General features: G+C 36.4%; 1 protein-coding gene and 1 long non-coding RNA gene across 11 annotated transcripts in view; one reads left to right on the top strand and one right to left on the bottom strand.

Annotated features, from left to right (window-relative positions):
• The window catches only part of ITSN2 (intersectin 2), a 78,532-nt gene that overhangs the window by 39,015 nt on the left and 19,773 nt on the right, over positions 1-19,744 (top strand). For 5 of the 10 annotated variants that reach the window (XM_072036507.1, XM_072036508.1, XM_072036511.1 and 2 more), the window contains exons 10-29: positions 925-1,062; positions 1,162-1,247; positions 2,231-2,493; positions 3,218-3,367; positions 3,608-3,748; positions 4,561-4,648; positions 5,900-6,039; positions 6,931-7,011; positions 8,756-8,892; positions 9,578-10,017; positions 11,055-11,176; positions 12,962-13,137; positions 13,433-13,577; positions 14,059-14,264; positions 15,126-15,190; positions 16,119-16,285; positions 16,611-16,656; positions 16,844-16,965; positions 17,388-17,484; positions 18,601-18,795. In XM_072036507.1, coding sequence (XP_071892608.1) covers positions 925-1,062; positions 1,162-1,247; positions 2,231-2,493; positions 3,218-3,367; positions 3,608-3,748; positions 4,561-4,648; positions 5,900-6,039; positions 6,931-7,011; positions 8,756-8,892; positions 9,578-10,017; positions 11,055-11,176; positions 12,962-13,137; positions 13,433-13,577; positions 14,059-14,264; positions 15,126-15,190; positions 16,119-16,285; positions 16,611-16,656; positions 16,844-16,965; positions 17,388-17,484; positions 18,601-18,795 — 3,005 coding nt within the window. The remainder of the gene's footprint in view (positions 1-924; positions 1,063-1,161; positions 1,248-2,230; positions 2,494-3,217; positions 3,368-3,607; positions 3,749-4,560; positions 4,649-5,899; positions 6,040-6,930; positions 7,012-8,755; positions 8,893-9,577; positions 10,018-11,054; positions 11,177-12,961; positions 13,138-13,432; positions 13,578-14,058; positions 14,265-15,125; positions 15,191-16,118; positions 16,286-16,610; positions 16,657-16,843; positions 16,966-17,387; positions 17,485-18,600; positions 18,796-19,744) is intronic. The other 5 variants (XM_038177371.2, XM_072036514.1, XM_072036516.1 and 2 more) reach the window with 3 other exon arrangements.
• LOC106015001 (uncharacterized) lies at positions 6,034-7,608 on the bottom strand. Its single transcript, XR_001186744.5, has 3 exons — positions 7,518-7,608; positions 6,794-6,865; positions 6,034-6,705 (listed from the first exon to the last, which is right to left on the bottom strand). It is a non-coding gene; the product is annotated as an uncharacterized lncRNA (long non-coding RNA).

Genomic DNA, 19,744 nt, shown 5'->3' with positions numbered 1-19,744 from the left:
TCTTCATGGTAATTACTGTAATAGTAATACTGTTATATGTGAACAGTGTTGGTCAGTCAACATAAAAAAAAATAATCTCATTTAATCATCTCCTTTCATATTTCACCATGGTGTGTGGATGTGTGGTGGATTTTATTGTCTGTTTCCTTTCTGATTTTTTTTTAAACTGCTCAATATTTTTTGACCGAAGCAGTGTGTATAAAAAAAAAATGGCACAAAAACTTATTTTAGTAATCATTTCACCTAAGTCCAGTCTAAGGACACATTCCTGCAATTACATCTATATAGACAGTTCTCTGAGAAAGATTCCTGTTTTCTTGTCTGCATCTCTGGAAACATTTCATTGTTGTTGTTTTTTTCCTGAATGCGTGGGAAGCATTTTGAGTACAAGTAGGCTGATGGTATGATTGTGTGATTTGCCTTCTCCTTAGAGGGGGCATATGATCTTTTTCTTACCATTTCAAGGAGCTCTGGAGTAGTTCCTATCTTCCCTTCAATGCCAAGGAAACACAAGGGAAAAAAAGAATTCTATGCCAAGGTTCCCATTGCAGCATTTGGTTAATTTTATGTAACATTTTATTTTGTATTAAAGGAAGAAGTGGTTTCTGTCTTGTTGAACTGCTTAAGAACAGGCATGAAATCCCTTCCCAGCTCTTCTCTTGAGGCTTAAGAAGTCTCTTAAATTTTCCTATCCTTTTTTGTATTTTAAATCATCTGTGATCTGCATAGCAGCACATTATAAACAAAAGAATACTTTATTTCATCCACTATTCATATTACTGTAATCATTTTTGACAGATAATTTCAAATAAATTCTGTATTTTCAAAATTACTTCACTGTTTCAGCTGTGAAAATTTTCAGCTATCACTTGTGAGTGATTGTGGTATTTAGTTCTAATTATTATTGCTATTAAAACTGTGCAGGTCACTAGCTGATATTGATGGAGATGGACAACTGAAAGCTGATGAGTTTGTGTTAGCCATGCACCTAACCGATATGGCCAAAGCCGGACAACCTCTACCACTAACTCTGCCTCTTGAACTGGTACCACCTTCTTTCAGGTAAATCACTGAGAGCAGTGAAACATGCAAATTCTTTTTGCAAAGAAATTATCTGTTATTTGTCTAATTTTTTTTTTGTATCTTTTTTTTTCCCTCCAGGAGTGGAAAATATACTGAAAATATAAATGGAACTCTGCCATCTTACCAGCCAGTGCAAGAGGAGGAGCCGCAGAAAAAACAGCCAGGTAAAACAGGCTTCATGGTCTCATTCTTAATATATAGGGCTGTATCTGAAGGACACTGAAACATTTAGGAAGAGGAAGACATAACAAGTCCCTACGGGGATTCATTTCAGAAGCTAGATCCATTTTAACTTGATGGTAGGAAGGTTGTTAAGGGGATGTAGTCAGCCTATTACATCTAATAAAATCGAGAAGGCAGAGAAAGGGACTATTATTAGCTGTAGGAATGGGAAAGTGTGCTGATTAATAATGTATTTTGGAAAAGAAATATTTCATGGCCAAATACTGCATTGCTACAGCAATTTTTTTTGCAGTTGAATGTTACTGGCATTACTTTGTTCTGGGTGTTTTGGAAACAAGAGGTCCCAATGTTGCTTAATTTTCTGAAAACAAGGTGCAATTTGAACACAAAGTAAATTCTGCTGTTGGCTCCATGATCCTGCCAGCAAAGGTCTGTTATGTGGGGAGCATGAGACACAATTTGTCTCTCTATTTAGAAAGATGGTTGCTGGGAGCCAAAACCATTCCTTTGTATCTCTTTTTGTACTGCAGTAACTGAGCTCAATCCTATTTTGTTTTCTGCTGTTTTTAATTCCAAGAGATCTTACAGGGAATAGCCTAAAAGACTAAAATCTTTCTTCTGTGTGTTTAATTTTTCTTGCACAGTGGAAAACCTTTTTAACAGAAGATTGTCTTCTGTTAGCTTTTAAAAACTGTTCCTTTGTATTTCCTCTAAAATTAAAGCCATTTTCTTTGTCAGTTTTAAATTGCAACATTTTTTCAGTCGGAATAGACTTAGGAAAATTTAAAGGTATTTTTGAAAAGAAAAATAATACTAGAAAAATGCAAGATGCTTACATTATCCATGACCTAACTAACTGAACTTGCCAAAAAGGAAATATCTTTCTTTAGTGGCACAACTGAGGTTCTTGTTTGAGAGCAATGTTTTTGCACAGGGCAGAAATAACTACTTTTGCTTATTTTAGTTACATTTGAGGACAAAAGGAAAGCAAACTATGAGAGGGGAAATATGGAGCTGGAAAAACGCCGTCAGGTCCTGTTGGAGCAGCAACAAAGAGAGGCAGAACGTAAGGCTCAGAAAGAACGAGAAGAACAAGAACGAAGAGAGAGGGAACGTCAGGAACAGGAACGGAAGAAACAACTTGAAATGGAAAGGCAGCTGGAGAGACAACGAGAATTGGAAAGACAAAGGGAAGAAGAAAGGAGGAAAGAAATAGAAAGGCGGGAGGTTGTTTTTTTGAAATTATTTTTTAATGCTTTAAGGAATATATACATGCATACGACATTCACTCCATGGAACATTCAGGATTTGAGCGCTGACTTTGACTCCTTATCCTCGCATGGCTAGTGGCAAGCTCTCTTGTAGAGAGAATGTCATTTCTTTCTGAGAACATTGTGTCTGTTACAAGTGAATGCAGTGTTGGTGTAAGTCAAAGACTTTCAGATAGTTCAAAGGACAGATGAGATTTCTGGGATGCTTCTTAGATTTGTACAAAAAACTCTATTCCAAACAAGATTTTACTGAATTCATAATTGATAATATTTTGCTGTTTGAACTCAAGACAAATTTGCTTCTAGGTGGTATCACACTGCATGCATAAAAATTTCATATTATACGTAGTTCTGTGAAATAATCAAAGAAGCTTGTGTAATATTTCTCAATGAGCTCATTTATGGTCTGTATTCTGAGCTAAATGGATTTTTTTCTCTGAATTATGCAACTATTTTCAAACAGCTTTTTTCCTTTGGAGTTAGGAGCATGGCATGAAGTGCCACCTCTTAAGAGGGTCACTTTCTCCATTCTTCAATGCCAAAATATGCAAGATCACTTTGAAAACAACAATACGTTGTGTTCCTGTTACACTATCTAAAACTAGAGCACATTGTATTAAAACATAGTCTCTGGGTTCTGTATCTACATTGTAATTTAAAGTAATGTAACTTCTCCTTAGGCAGCAAAGCAAGAACTTGAGCGCCAGCGACGATTGGAATGGGAGAGAATTCGTCGCCAAGAACTTCTTAATCAACGTAACAGGGAACAAGAAGAAATTGTCAGGTTGACCTCTAAAAAGAAGAGCCTTAATCTTGAATTAGAAGCCCTGGTAAGACACAAATGTTACTGCCCATTTGAAAGGAAATGCAGTATTGTAAAGTATGCAAATCTTAGAATATATATTGATGGCCTGCTAGGAGTTCCACTCTGCTTTGGGTGAGCTCTCTAAAGCAGATACATATATATATTTTTTTTCAAAGAATTGATTCTGAGCTAATCTGCCCAAAGGCTTCGTGGAGAACTGTTTTTTTGATGTAGGTGATATAATTTGTCTCTCATTTCTTCCTAGACGGACAAACATCAGCAAATCTCAGGCAGGTTGCAAGATATTCGAAACAAGAAGCAGCTTCGGAAAACTGAGCTGGAGGCTTTAGATAAGAAATGTGATCAAGGAATTATGGAAGTCAAGCAATTACAACAACAGCTGCAGGTACATAACTTTCTGATATGTTTGTAGTTCTCCTTTATTTCCTATTCTGTGCGTCAGTAATGTTGATAATCAGTTTTGATAGGGAGGAATAGTGAATCAGTTTGATTATAGTGCAGAGAGGAAATTGGCGATGCCGTCAACATTGCAGAGGGTTTTTTTTGTGTTGTTAAAGAAATGATTACATACACTACAACAAGCTGATAGTTGAATAAGGACACTAGTCAAAACTTCAGCTTTATTTTTGTGAACTGATACTAGTGACTTCTTTTTAATTATGAGTTCTTTTATAGCTACAAACTCAGATTTTTATGAGGAATGCTTTTCTATATGAAGACTAAGTTGGTCTTTTGGCTGAGTTACCTTGCAGGTCTTTTTTTTATCCTTTTTTTCTGTATTTGAATAGCAAGACATAAATTATTTCAGAATAGTTGACTACAATAAATCATCCTCTACCTTATTTTTATGTAATGCTCCTGCCTGTCAGGGAAACTTATTTTAATCTTCTTGTGTGTCACAGAAAGTTACTGTTTTTATATTAGATTTGAGGTAGCCAAATGTTTTTATGATAACTGTATAAATAGTAACTTTTTTTTTCCAGCTGTGTTAATGCTTTTTTGGTAAAATAAATAATAAATAGTTAGTTATGAGTGTTTATGTTGGGAGTGCAGAAATCATTTTTCCTCTACTCTATAATGATAACTTGCATCCTACGTTTCATTACTGTGAGTTGAGATTATGTTTGGAAATTCACCCACTTTTAGTTAAGTATGAACAATATTAAAAAGCTGTTATGTTTTCTTTAATATCTACAGGAGTACCAGAATAAACTAATCTATTTAGTTCCTGAAAAGCAATCGTTAACTGAAAGAATTAAAAATGTTCAACTTGACAACACTCAGAGTAAGTACCTGCAAATGAATTCTCTTCTGTTGCATTGCTTGCTTTTCTTCACTTGCAGTGTAAAAAAAAAAAAAAGCTGTAGGATACAGGGGTGTTAATCACACCTTCACTTTTTTTTCTATCTTTTCAGTGAGAGCCACCTTGGAATTGCTGCATCTGCATTCCATTATTTCCTTTGTGTTCTAAAAAGGGGCAAACAAATACGTATTTGTGACAAAACAGATTTTGCTCAAAAGTTTACTTATGCAGACTATACAGACCACAGATACTATGATCCTTATTATACCATGTCTTTTTTTTTTTTTTTTGTAGTGTAGACTCAAGGGAGTTAATTTATGTAAAATTGACACTGGCCCTTACATCACACTAGAAGTTCCTCTCAAATCACACTAGATTTTTCTGCTTTCAGAAGCTTGCTATGAATTGGTCTAATATGGTATTAAAAACAGTTTGCAAAGTATTCTGTATGTATGACATGTGATGTTTGTATGTCTCAGGTAGGTAGGTGTTGGCCTACTTCTTTGTGCTGTATACAAATACGAAGATAAATCAAGGGATATTTGTGAGGAAAGACATTGGGAATGCATTTATAGTAGGAAAAAAAACAAAACAATGAAAACAAAAGTCCTTGTAAAATTGCTTGTCTTTTTTTTTCCTGGCTTGTATCGGGAACAGGGTAGCCAGCAGGACCAGGCATGTGATTGTCCCCCTTCACTCAGCTCTGGTGAGGCCGTGCCTTGAGTACTGTGTTCAATTTTGGGCTCCTTTATACAAGAAGGAGATCAGAGCCCTCGAACATGTCCAGAAAAGGGCTACAAAGCTGGTGAAGGGCCTGGAACACAAGTCCTGTGAGGAACAGCCGAAGGCACAGGGGTAGTTTCATCTGGAGAAGAGGAGGCTCAGGGGAGACCTTATTGCTCTCCACAACTACTTGAAAGGAAGCTGTGGGGAGCTGGGGGTTGGCCTCTTCTCACAGAAAACCAGCAATAAAACTAGAGGAAATGGTCTCAAGTTGTGCTAGGGGAGGTGTAGGTTAGAAATTAGGGGACATTTCTGCTCAGAAAGAGCAGTCAGGCACTGGGACAGGTTGCCCGGGGAGGTGGTGGAGTCACCGTCCCTGGGGGTGTTCAAAGAAAAGTTGGATGTGGCGCTTAAGGACATGGTGGTGGGTGACATTGGTGGTAGGGGGTGGTTGGACCAGGTGATCTTGGAGGGCTTTTCCAACCTTAGTGATTCCATGATTCTATGCAGGTTCAGGAATTAGTTCAGTGCACAAGAAGTCCTTAGAAAAGGAAGAATTATGCCAAAGACTTAAGGAACAACTAGATGCCCTTGAGAAAGAAACTGCTTCTAAACTTGCTGAAATGGATGTATTTAACAGTCAGCTTAAGGTAAGTGTATTCTCTGAATACATAGTTTTGCAGTGTTGAGCAGTGTCTTTTATTTCTCCATCCAATCAAAAAAATTGGTGTCACTTCCACCAGACTTCCAAAAAGCTCTTCCCAACTTCTAGTGTCACATAAGAATTTCCAAAACTCTTGGAGTACAATAAAAATACATTTAAAACTATTGCTAATGTACTAAAATATCAACATCTTGCTCATCATTGCTTTGCATGAATCACCGATTGCTCATTGTAAACTTTTGCCTTCTAGAACTAATTTGGCTTGAGATACAAACTTTAATCCATTTCTCAGGCTCTTGCAGATTCTGCTCTTACGGGGTTATATTGGCAACAATTCTTGAATTGTGGACACTTTAATCGAAAGAATAACAGGGTTTCCTAGTATATTGCAGATCTGGTAACAGGCTTCGGTATTGTTCTGTAAATAAGCACAGGCCATTTAACTGGAGAGTAAGTTAGTAAACGCTGAATGTTGGAAATAAAAGCATTTTTGTTTTTATGATTTGGCAATTCTTGGCTTACCTTAAAATGCATGCAACTGTCAGGTAGGTTAGCTAATATCCACTTCCCAGCTTACTCCTAGTGGCTCTGGTGTGAACTTTGTTCCTAAATAATTCATTTATGCTGGGCCAATGTGAGGGCTCTATGCTCTCTGTTAAAAAGGACACAAAAATCAAAATTTGTAAACATTTTAAGAGTTCCTTGGAAAAAAAAAAAAGGCTTCATGTAACACTGGTTACCTGCATTTTTAGTTACTTGTTTACTTGCATGGCTTGCTGTGTTCAGTGGCTGCATCCACAGTTTAGTCTTCCCTAAAATACGTTTTTCAAAATACAGTGCAAAGATTAATTAGCTTTTTATCTGCCTTATCTTACAGTGTGAGAATATGGATGATTCTGTTCTTCAGTGCCTTTTGTCTCTGCTAAGCTGTCTCAACAACCTCTTCCTCTTACTTAAGGTTATTTTCTAATCTTTGGCTCTTTTGCTTTTTAATTATTTCGCAATTTTCCTCCGCTTACCCTTTCTGTTTGGATATATGACTTCTATTAAATACATTTTCATAAAAGAAAATCAGTAGGCTCTTTTTCTTGCTGCTAACTTTTAAATCCTTGTAAAGATTTGCAATTTTGTTATGTGCTTAGAAAGCCAAAGTGCAAAATACTGATAGCCATTTTACCTCTTAATAAGCTATGTTCACCTAGACATTTTTCTTTTAATTAAGATAACATCAACAAAAAGAATGCTGTCTTAGATGGAAACAGTGCCTTTTCTCACTTTTCCATCTGTTGCTCTCTACTTGTCTCACCATGCCTATATTCATACATCTTAAGCTGTGAGTCAAGTATACAAATTCTCTTCTGAGTTAGAGACTAGAAATAGCATCAATGCCCAGAATATGACACATGGCATGAAAATGCAATGCTTTTAAACCTCCATATTAACCCCGTACTAAAGCTTGCTTACTGTTTTTCCTCAATGCTGCTTTTGTCCTCTGCTGTCAGAAACCTGGCTTTTTTTTCCTCCTCATAAACTATTCTAAGAACTACTTCACTGACCTTTCAGTTTTGCAGAAGAGTTTTTCTCTCCTCAAATCAAAGATTTCTGTGTAGAATTAGAAGCATTTTCAGCTGAACGTGTTTGGGGAAAAATAGTGGTAGATTGATCAGTTTAATTAGTTGTTAGAGACTTTCACTGACAGAGAAATCTCATTACCTTGCCCTTTTCATATAAAATGCACAGTAATTTTTAGGGAACGTGATTATTGGTAGTGGTGCATATCATAGTGGGAATAGATCATTCTTAATTGCTTTATTTGCATTTATGATATCAAATATAAAAAGTCAGGGTATACCTGTTGTATATCAGAAGGATTCCTAATAAAAATAATATAGTATGTTCGAAATCTTTTGTAATGTGATGAAGATGTTCTGAAGTATTTGTGTTATTGTTTTTTTTTTTTGCCTTTTTTTTTTAAATTTTATTTTGTAAATTTAGTTATCCCAAAGATTCAGGCTGATGTTTTATGAAGCTGTTCTTAAACAGAGAGAGATGGAATAGGAATTGAAGGATATGTTCAAAAGAAAAGTTCAGAAACACAGTAAAACTCTAGCCTGAGTTAGTGACCTTAGGCTATAGCTTCCTGCAGTGGTAAGCCTACTCTGTCCGAGTTATTTCAATCTTCCATTTGATGGTACCAATATGTAGTTGTAATTTACAATGGTGAATGAAGCGGAAAAAAAGAAAGCATGGTGAAGCTGAAGACCCTTTTTAAGGGATATATTCTTAGCTTTATGGCATTGCATTGGCTTTCAGTTGGAGCCTGCCTCCTTGAGAAATGTGTTTTGTGATTATTTATAATATGCTTCATTGTCTTCTTTGTTCTTAAATAATGTTGCACTTGGACATTAAGTTTTATATTTTCCTGTTTCCTGTCACATTTGCCATTTCCAGCAGGTGTGTGACTGAAGGGCTCATTGAAAGCCTAAGTTACATAAAAGGCTTTGCAAACCTGGCAGCTATTTTTATACTTTGTTTGACTTTCTTTACAGTGACTTTCAAGGACTATTACAACTTCATATTACTTTGTTCATTTCTATGGACCAAGTAATACTCTGATTCACAAAACATTAAAATGCCTTGATGCTGTTCTCGAAAGCTTGATTTTATTTCTTTTGATGTACTTTATTGTGTTTATTTATTAGGACCTGAGAGAAAGTTACAGCACGCAGCAATTAGCCTTGGAGCAGCTCAACAAGATCAAACAGGACAAAATAAGAGAGGTAGAAAAAAGAAGAGCTGAACTTGCACAGAAAAAGCGACTGGAAGATGAGGCTGCAAGGTACCATGTCTAAAGTCTGTCAGCATTGCAGTTTTTAAAGCAAAAAAAAATGCCATGGTGACTTTAAGACACTGGCTGTAATAAACAGGAAGTGTAATTGGTAAAAATACATCCTGGTTAGTTGCCTTAGAGAAAACATTTTATATGGATTATCACTGAGACAAGGTATTCTGAATGTCCTCTTTCCAATCTGTTTTTATCATCATTTTCATAGAATTTGTAAACTCAGGTTTGGTAGGTAAATAAACCAAGTAATTACTCTTGCTATTAAGATTTTAGCTTCTTTAATAAATAATACTCACGCCTCTAAAATTCCTCATATTTTCTACCATGTTTTGCTAGCCTTGTACCTATCTCCTTACGAGCCTTTCTGACTAATTCCTAGTTTTTCTGTCATGTGTGTTCAGACAACTGTGAGATAGATACTTAAGATAATAGGAAGTGCATTGACTTCCTAACTCATATGTTAATCTTGAAAGATGGATTTTAAGTTTTAAATTTTGTTCCTTTTTAGAAAAACAAAAAGAAAATACAAATACGTTTTAACAATGCTCTCCTGCTTATTGCCCAGAGAGAAAAGTCATCAATATTATAGACATGGTTTTACTTAGAAGTGCAGATGATTATTCTTGCAATGACTTGAAAAATAAAAATTCATTCTCACTCTCCTTTTCCCCTTTTTAAGGAAAGCAAAACGGGAGAAGGAGAACCGATGGCAGGAAAATATCCGAAGGGAAGAGGAGGAGAAAAAGAAGCGGTTAGAGGAAGAAAGAATGCAAGGAAAAGTTCAAGAAAAGCTGAAAGCTGAAGAAGCAGTTGCACTGATGAGGGACAGGGAAAACAAACAGCTTCATGAAGAGGAGGACAAAAATAGGCAAGCTGCAATCTTGAGAGAAACGGAACAAAGACAGAGGCAACTGGAAGAAGATAAAAGAAAGCAAGAGCAAATTGCAAAAGAAGCTGAGGAGAGGCGTAAGAAGAACGAAGAAATAAAGAAGATGAAAGAAGTGACCAACTCTCAAGAGACAGAAAAACGCACTTCTAAATTAAACATACCCGAAAAGTTTGCAGATCTGTTGAAACCAACAGAGGGTAAAAGTCTTAAGCCACCCTGGAAAAATGAAGGTAATTGTAGCCTGTTTAGTTACTGCTTTAATGATTCCTATTTTCCTGAGTATCATTTCATTCTTTAGATGTATTAGTGTTAGCGTAACACTGGCAGACGTATTGTCTAAAATATTGTAATATGAATAAAAAACAAAAAAACAACAGTGTTCTATGATGTTAGTTAGATATGAATCAACCTATTAATTTAGGTTGTCTTTTATCAGTTATCACCACCTGTGGCCCTGAAGACAAATATTCCAGGGATCATGGCTAACAAATTGTGGATGTTGGAAACAGTAATATTTTAGCTTTTTCATAAGGCCAGAACTTTCTGTGATTAAAGCAGAATGCTAACATGGAGTTTTGTCAGGTGATGAGTGGTTGGACTCAGTGACTTATTAATATTGAAATTCACTTTACTTCTGCCTTATTCAATACATCTTATTAACACAAAAAAAAAAAAAAAAAAAACACTAAACTTTAATTGTAGGACTTTGAAAAATGCTGGTTTAACATTTTCACTAAAAGCAGTTTTGCTTAATCCATCATTCATTAGTTCTTGTAAGTTTTCATTAGCTCTTTTTATCACTGAATTAAACAGGAACCAAGTTAGCACAGCATTGAAAGATATTTGCACAACTTATCTAGACCTTGTAAAACATTCACTGTTAACAGCATCACTCACAGACTTTGAGAAAGCAGAAGCAAAGAAAACAGAAATTACGGTATTTTGCTTTGTGAGGTTTTCAAGTAAAATCTTCACAGCACTGCTGAACACTTGTTGGAGCAGTGTTATCTTTTTGACTTGAAAATTAAATTTGTGTTAGACGAGACTATATTAAAGTACTGGCCTACGTTTACATTTAGTGATTAGCATGTTAAACCCCTGCGCTGTGTGCATCCCATCAGCATGTTACCTAGTGATCTCCTCCGATACTTGCTTAGTGTCTTCAAGGCAAGAACTGTTCTCTGCTTATTGTATTCATACTTGTTGCTTAGAATGGTAGAGCTCTAAGTGCTTTCAGCTGCAGTAACCAGTTTTCTTATCCTTTCAGGCAATGCAATTAGTACCTCAGAGTCTAGGAATTCGGTTGCCTTTGTAAATTACAGAGCTTTATATCCATTTGAAGCAAGGAATCATGATGAGATGAGCTTTAATACCGGCGATATAATTCAGGTAAGATTTGCCATTCATATTTGACTTGTGAGAAAACAACCCCTTCCTCTGATCCTAAGATACACAAAGTCCTAGATGGCAGAAGCATTAGGTTGATAAATTTTAGATTTAATTACAATTTAAACTTGATCACTTCTTTTTAACAGGTGAAATTAGGATTAGTTCAGATAAAATCTTTATTTGTATTTTAGAAGTGTCGAGATTTTGTCTGGTATAACAGTAGTGAACTCTAAATATAAACTTTCTAAAATTGGATCAGGAATGATCTAGTTGCGGCAGTTTTTTGTACATTTAGATGCTGGCCTCTAAGTGTCTGCTTGAATTATGAGAGTAGTAAATAGAGGCATGACTGGCTACATAAGAAGACAAGATTATTAATGGCATTTGAAACAGGCCAGTTTCTTAACAAGTTGATGTGAAAGGTTCCTCTGAATCTATGTACCATTTTCTAATGTATGGTTAACATAATCTGTGTCTTGTTGGTATTTCCTTCATAAAGGCTCTCTCAGGCAGATGCCCATAGCAGAGTATTCTGCGTCCATTCTGTGTAGTATTTTTCTGTATTTGTGGAGTATGATGCCTGTAATGTTTGAGAGGGATTATAAGACCAGAAATGTTTTCTGGTTTCTCGGTTGAAATCTGCTTTATTTCATTTAATTACATTATTTGTTAGCGTAAACAATTTTGAAAGCCTGTGCGGTCAGGTAGACTTGTGAAAACCAATTTACAGCTGTGGTGATGCAGTTAATATATGTGTATCTAATGGATAAATGCATATGGATCTCCTTCACTCAGATTATAATGATACAGAGAGGTGATAGGGGAGAATTCAGAAAGCAGTGAATTACAGAATATCAAAACCTTTAGGTATTAACCTTCAGTTTGATAGAGTTAAATAATTTATTTGCATTTTCACGCCAGTGAGGTACAGACAAGGAAATAAAAGTTGTTGTTTTGGCTTCCTTTTCAGATAAAATTAACTGTCTCATTTAACTGCTGATATCCTGTTTTAGAAATATGCCAGCAGCCGCCGCCTCCTCTTCTAACCTCAAGCTCAACTAAGCTAACTAGCTGTTAGTATTCGATTAGCTGCTAATTTTAGCTTGCTTTTTCTTTCTATAGCTTTGACTATATGCAGCATAGCGGAGGTTTCAGTGCTGATAGGAATGTGTAATACAAATGCTCTACTCTTAATCATTACAGTAAATAACAGAATTTTTGGGTGTGTTTTGTCTGCAGTTAATTGCAGATCCAGCACATCCTTCCTGCAGTCTTTTACAGAAAACCAATGAGAAATGTGGTTGCACTTCCCCACTTAAGACCACCACTGTTCTCTAAGCAGAGCTGTACCAGTTTGTTGTGGTGCTGAGCCAGCTAGCCACTGCTTCTTGGTCTTGTGTTCAATGAGATGTGACACAATGCATCATAGATTTTGGCAAGCTGAAATTGTTCCAGGTATCATACGTGGTCCCCAGTGTCATGTTGTCTGGGGCCTGTTTGAAGGAATATGACATCTTTGAGGCCTGTCTCCACATGTCTCTGGATCTGGCTGGCAGATTTGGTGTGTTACCTTGGAAGGAGCTGCTGGAGACACAGTGAAATTGCATCACCTTCTTTTTGGAACAGGGCAAAATCAGCTCAGTTCTGAAAAAGAGGGTGAAAATGCTGATCCTGTGAGAGTGCTGCATGTGCTATTCAGAGTGCCAACAGGTGCTGACTCATGAGATACCCTCTTGTTTCAGACAGCTAATTGTGTTTTCTTTGTATTTATCTGCCTGTTCATAGGTTGATGAAAAAAATGTTGGAGAACCTGGTTGGCTTTACGGGAGTTTTCAAGGACGTATTGGTTGGTTTCCATGCAATTATGTAGAAAAAATACCAGAAGGAGAAAAACCTTTATCTCCTAAGAAGGCCTTACTTCCTCCTACAGTATCTTTATCTACTACCTCAGCTGCTTCAGAGTGAGTGTTTGTTACATTGGTGTTAAAATTGCTTTTTCAAAGTTAAAACGTAGTGTGCTGTGTGGTATCATTCGATGATACAGAAAATATAAATATAAATGCAGAAAACTTCCTGACAAGTCTACCTGAAAGTGTTAGCTTGTGCATTTTAAATATTTGATTGTCTGCTTTGCATTGCATAGGATGATCTATTTTATATTTATTAAAGAAAAAAAAAAGCAACACACTGATTCTACTAAGATACTTTTAAAATAAAAACTGTCATGTGTTAAATATGTCTGTATTCAATTTGCAGACCACTTTCACCAAGTAAATCTGCGGAAGAATCTGATTACCAAAACTTACATTTTTCTAGCCTGAACGTTAATACAGCATGGCAACAGAAATCAGCTTTCACTCGCACTGTGTCCCCTGGATCCGTTTCACCCATTCACGGACAGGTATATTGTGTGAGAGTGGAGAACTTGCTGTTCACATTAATGGCACTTTTAAGAAAAAACAAAACAAGACAAAAACACAAACACACTTTTCTAATTTTTCTAATACTGTGTGCACTGGGCAGGCTGGGGATAAACAAACTAGTCTGAAGTCTCCACTACTGTCTATAGATATAATTCCATACATTTCAGTGGACTGGTGACCAAGAGTGCTCATGCAATGTGTTTCATAATTCTGTGATTGTTTTCACCTGTAATTAGATACACAAGATATTTGTAACGAGTAAGAAAAAGAATTGAGAGAGTGTTCCTGAGTCTATCACTTACATACAGGAATGTAAAACATTGTCCAGGCAAAAAGTAAAAAAGGTTCAGCCAACACTTAGGAATGAACTTGCTTAGACATCAACATATGTTTATTTTTAGCACTTGTACCAGTTAGGGGTAGTATGGTCAGCCAGCATCTCCACTTCTGTCTTAACAGGGGCAACCTGTCGAGAACTTAAAAGCACAAGCACTTTGCTCTTGGACTGCAAAAAAAGATAACCACTTGAATTTTTCAAAAAATGATATCATCACTGTCCTGGAGCAGCAGGAGAACTGGTGGTTTGGAGAGGTACATGGAGGAAGGGGTTGGTTTCCAAAATCTTATGTCAAGCTCTTACCTGGAAGCGAAATCAAGAAAGAGGAGTAAGTGTGCCTTATTATTGTTTTGTTCTAAAGTTTACAAAAAGAGGTGTTTTAGAGTGCAAAATCGCTGCAGTGCTTTAAAGTGCAGATTCTACATAATGTTCATAATTTACACCATGCCATTTTAGGCCTTTATTATTTCATTCTAGCAAGCCAAGTAATGTTGGGCTCAGTATTGAGTAAATAGACAGTCTTCCAAGCTGAGTGCTGTGAAAAGTCAATGGAGTTTGGTCATTCATCAAGTGCCAGCTTACTTTTGGTTCGTTACCAAGTCAGATCTCTTGCAGTGGAGTTGCTTTGAGCTTCTGAAGGGTGCCAACTTCTAAGTGACCTACAAGGAATTCCTTAACACTCAGCATTAAAAGCTTGTAAGGCACATCTTACAGAAACAGTGGTATTCTTCTTTCTTGGAAAGATCCTTATGTCTATTCTAATGCCATAGGTAACTGGCTCGGGTAGTTATTAAAAGCCTGGTTACTGCTGGAGTGGCTGCACCATTGTGTGTGGATTGTTCTTGACATGTGTTACGATGAAAGTTCTTAGAAATACTCTGATATGAGAAATTAGACCAAAAAAAAAAAAAAATTTATTTTGTACTTCTTTCAGGTAGCATAATTCATGAACATATCTTTTAGATCTATAATATTACTTTGAAGTGTGGTGTGCACTTGGCTGCTACTGACATCTTAAATATCCATAATATCTGTCACTGTTTGACATTCAAAGAAGCCTTTGTAAATAATTTAGAGGAAATACCAACTTTAAGACAGCTAATGTGAGCTTAGTCTCATCCTAAGAAAGAGATTCTTTTTCTTGGTCAGATTTTTTAGTTTCTCAAACTTTTTTTTTTTCTTACTGCAGACCAGAAGCTATTTATGCAGCTGTAAAGAAGAAACCTAATACACAGTCTTATACAGTAGGAGAGGGTAAGCCAGCATGAAGTATATTACTTAATGCTACACCCTGTTTCTGCTTAACTGCATGTGACTAAGCTTAAATATATGAAAAAGTTCTGAGCAAGTCTTTTAATGTTTGTCCAAAAGATACTGACTTATATCGACTTACTATTATGGGAATCCTAAAACAAGAACTTGAGTAAAATTTGTAACTAATTAAGGTTGAGCTCAGGCATATTGTTTTTGTTTGTTGGGTTGTGTTTGATTGCTTGTTTGTTTAGGGCTTATGCTCCAGTAATTTGCTTCTGAAAATTAAAATGTCTCGTGTCCATAAGCTGCCTTCCCTTCCTGCTGTTTTCTGCTATTCTGTGCTATTCTGTGCTGTAGAGATAGGAGAAGGGATTTTAGTCTCCTGAATGTGGATTGTTCTCTTTAAATCAGTAAGGAGTAGAGAAAAGTATTGCTGCAGAAGAATTTGTCGGAAATGCTTTCTAAGCCTTTTAGTACAGTATATTTGTTTCCCCAGTTGATTTTTTGTTCCAATTGTGTTTTTCATTTCTGCTGTATTAGATAAGAATGGATTTAATCAGATGTAGGTGTGGAATATACACGCCTGCTATGAAACATGGAGGTAGGGTGGAGTACTTCTTACAAGAGATGTAAGTTCTCTAGCTGTGGCCTACAGGCTTATCTGCAGTCTGTTCAAAGCGTAGTAACTCTCACTCTGCCAAATTAATTTGTCTGTAAGATGTTGTGTACCCTTAATTCAGAGCTGTAAGCAAGAGACCAGCTGTGATTACAGTCAGGCAGGTAGGCTGATACGCAGGCTTGCTAAGACATGATCCATGCTATGAACACACTGATGAACGTTGATATCAAAGGTACTTTTGCTTGTGTCTGATCTACTTTTATCCTTTTATCTAAACTATTCTCTCCTTTATATGTACTGTGTGCACAGAGTATGTCGCGCTGTATTCGTATTCAAGCTCCGAACCTGGTGACTTGACTTTTACGGAAGGAGAGGAAATTCTCGTGACCCAGAAAGAAGGGGAATGGTGGACAGGGAGCATCGATGACAGAACTGGAATCTTCCCCTCCAATTACGTCAGACCAAAGGATCAAGAAGTGAGTTCTTATTTTGAGGCTTAGTTAATGCATGATGCTTTCTCTCATTTTTTATTTTTTTTTCTGTTATTGATACCTACCTATTAAATGATGATTTTAAGTAGAGATTAAACTTGTTTGCAGAAAAGAAGAGCATAAAGCTTGAATCCTGAATGAGAGCTCTAGCCACAGTGTCACGTTGACTGTCTCAGTACAGGAGCATGGTACTTCTTTAAATATGGCCTCAGAGATAAAACCTCTATTTTCTTTACACATGCTTAAAGATGGTGCAAAGTCTACTGGTTTTATTTCATATTAAAAGAAGATTGTTCTGTCTTTCTTGTAGGGCTCTAGTAATGCTGGCAAAACTGGAACAATAAATAAGAAACCTGGTAAGTGTGTTATAACTTCAATGTTTTGGACTGTTTTTAAAGTGATGATGAGTGGTTAGGTTCATAGCAGTGTTTTAATGGCAGGTGGTGTGTTTACCTACAAGATACGTACCAGTGTATTTCTGTGGAAATAGCTCTTATTGTAACAAAAAAGATAACAAATGCAATTAATATACTGTCTTTTCAGAAATTGCTCAGGTTACTACTGCCTATACTGCCTCAGGAACTGAACAGCTTAGTCTCGCTCCAGGACAGCTAATACTTATTCTGAAGAAAAATGCTAGTGGATGGTGGCAAGGAGAGCTGCAGGTAATTAATTGAAGGAAACATAATTCTGATTCTGAGGTGATCTTTGGTTTCATTTAAAAAAACAACCAAGTATAGTGTTCTGAAAGCTGTTTAGAAAGTTGTGGTATCTCACTAGAGACTATGTTTGATACATAAGTGCAATTTTCGTAGAGCAAATATTCAGCTCTACCTTGAAATTGTGCACTGAAGTCATTAACTGCACTTCACATTTGCCAGAGCATATCAAGATGCAGTTTTATTTGAATTTGGCTGTTTTATCCTTTAGCTAGAATTTACCTTTTGAGTTGTTTACTGTTTAGTTGGTGTTGGAAGACCAACTTTTTCTGTCTTTCATAGGCAAAGTTGAGTGACACATTTGTTGCATTTTTTCCAGTTTATAGACTGTTTGGTTTCTTGTTTAACATCTCTTTAAATGTTTACAGGCAAGAGGGAAAAAGAGACAGAAAGGATGGTTCCCTGCCAGCCATGTGAAATTACTGGGTCCAAGCAGTGAACGAACCACATCTGCTGCTCCCTCAGGTGACCAACAAAAAAAAAAAGATTTTCTTTATATTTCATTTAAAGTATTTCATGTAACTGCTTTGGCTGTTCAGATACTAATCTGAATTACATCACTAGCTTGATAGTATATTTAATGGCCTTACCTTACTGTGCATCACTGTGGAAGGTAAAGTCCTAGTCAGCATCTGGGTCTTTTGACAGACATGTCCACTCAGATACTATCTCTGACCAAGAAAGGCAAAATCTAATGGCTTTTTAATGAAAACAGTTCTTCATGGGGTCCCTGCTGTGGCTGGTACTTAGCTACCTACCTTACAACAGAAAATCTCAGTCATATGATGATGTTTATATCCAGAAATCTACGAGTCCATCTTCCATAGAAAAGATTTTTAATTTTTCTGAACGCCCTGAAGAGCAACGCTGTTCTTGTTTGGAAACTCCTTTTTGCCAAATGCCAGTAACAATCTTACAGAACGTTAGCAATCATTGGCAAACACCTTAGAATTATACGTACCCTTCTTTCTAAGAAGGGAGACTGAGCTGCAATTTCACTGTTTTTTTTTTCGTTTGGATGGCTGGCTACAAATGAGATTATTTCACAGAAAAGTAGTTTTTTGTGGTTCTGTATCTTTAAATTTTGCTGTTCTCCGCAGCTATGACTTGCTTATACAACAGTTTCCTAGGTATTACTGGACAAAACTTCCCTTTGACTACATTTGTAATTCATGATTAGCTAATGTGTGTTTCCTCTTCCTCTGCTGCATTTTTCTCACAAGTATCAGCTGTAAGATAATCAAACTCACCTTCCCTGCTGAGCCAGTGGAAGAGAGAGAAGTATACTTAGTTATATTTAAAATGTTTAGAAGGTCGATAGATCCTAGTGCTAATGGAAATAATTTTCTGTGTACGTGCATAGATAGATACATAAAATCAAAATAAATATTTCTGTCTGGCCCAGTTCAAAATCTGAGTAAAAGAAAAGGGAGAACAGTTCCGCATCAAGATAAGATCATGTCTGGTATGTTTCTTATGTAACAGTTTATGTGACATTGTTGTTTGTTTCCTGTGACTATGTAAAATACTGAAAAAATAATACTTGTGTAACAGCGTTCTGCTAACTTTGTTTTTTCTTAATAGTGTGTCAAGTGATAGCAATGTACGATTACATGGCAAACAACGAAGACGAGCTCAGTTTCTCCAAAGGGCAGCTAATTAACGTACTGGGCAAGGATGATGCTGACTGGTGGCAAGGAGAAATCAGTGGTGTGACAGGTCTCTTCCCCTCAAACTACGTGAAGATGACCACAGATTCTGATCCAAGTCAGCAGTGTAAGCAACATTTTTCTTAAAAAACGTTTTGTTACTTTATTTCAAAAGTGCATTGCTCTTCTTTTGCTTTGTGTTTCGAATTTAGAGTTCCATGCATCAACTGAATTTATTGGTATTTTAAATGGTCTTTCTTTAAATACCTTACTATAGTTCTAAGTGCTTTAAATACTTTTCTATTTAACCTACGAACAACCATCACGTTACCAACCAGCCAGCGTGAAATAGTAAGGGTGCAAGGGTGAGCTAAAATATTAGATTTGATAGGTGATTTGATTCCATTAAAGATGCTGATGTTTGATAACTTACACTGACAGGGGGTCAGTGCAGGTATATTACGCTTGATTGTAGAACTTCATTGAGTTTTATAAAATATGAAAAAAGTGTCTCCTGTAGTCAACTTTAACTTACATTTAAACTATTTATCAAATCAGTAAAAATAGCCACAGAATGGATTAAAAAAAAAAAACACAACACAAACATAGTAAATTTTGCACACAAACATAGTAAATGTTTCTGGTCCCCTGCCCACCTTTCTGTTGTTTTTTGTTGTTGTTGTTGTTGTTTTATTCCCCCTCCACGGAGAAAACTACCTCTGTTCTTACTCACCTGGCTTTTCATCCTGGGGCACTGTGATTAAATCAACTTTTGATCAGCCCGTGACATTAGTGGCTTTGGAAGCCCACTTGGCTTTGGTCTAAAAGTTGATCCTTTCACATACCAAGCCTCCTTCCTTCACTTGCTGTTTTTCCCTAAGCATCGTTTGTATTTTTCACAGTATAAAGATGTGCATCTCGAAGTCTGCTTGAGTCTGGTTAAAAGCTAGTCTGTAGGACCAGTTTGCAGTTAAGATTTGATCAACTTAGCTGTATTCTTAGAGAATTCACAAACCTAGTAGAAGAGGTACAACTTTGATTGGGAAGATGAAATATTTTCCCTTGGTAGCTTGCTA

Source organism: Anas platyrhynchos, chromosome 3, assembly GCF_047663525.1.
Source record: "Anas platyrhynchos isolate ZD024472 breed Pekin duck chromosome 3, IASCAAS_PekinDuck_T2T, whole genome shotgun sequence".
Taxonomy (NCBI): domain Eukaryota; kingdom Metazoa; phylum Chordata; class Aves; order Anseriformes; family Anatidae; genus Anas; species Anas platyrhynchos.
The sequence above is the reverse complement of the archived record's forward strand: the minus strand, read 5'-3'. Positions and strand labels throughout refer to the sequence as shown.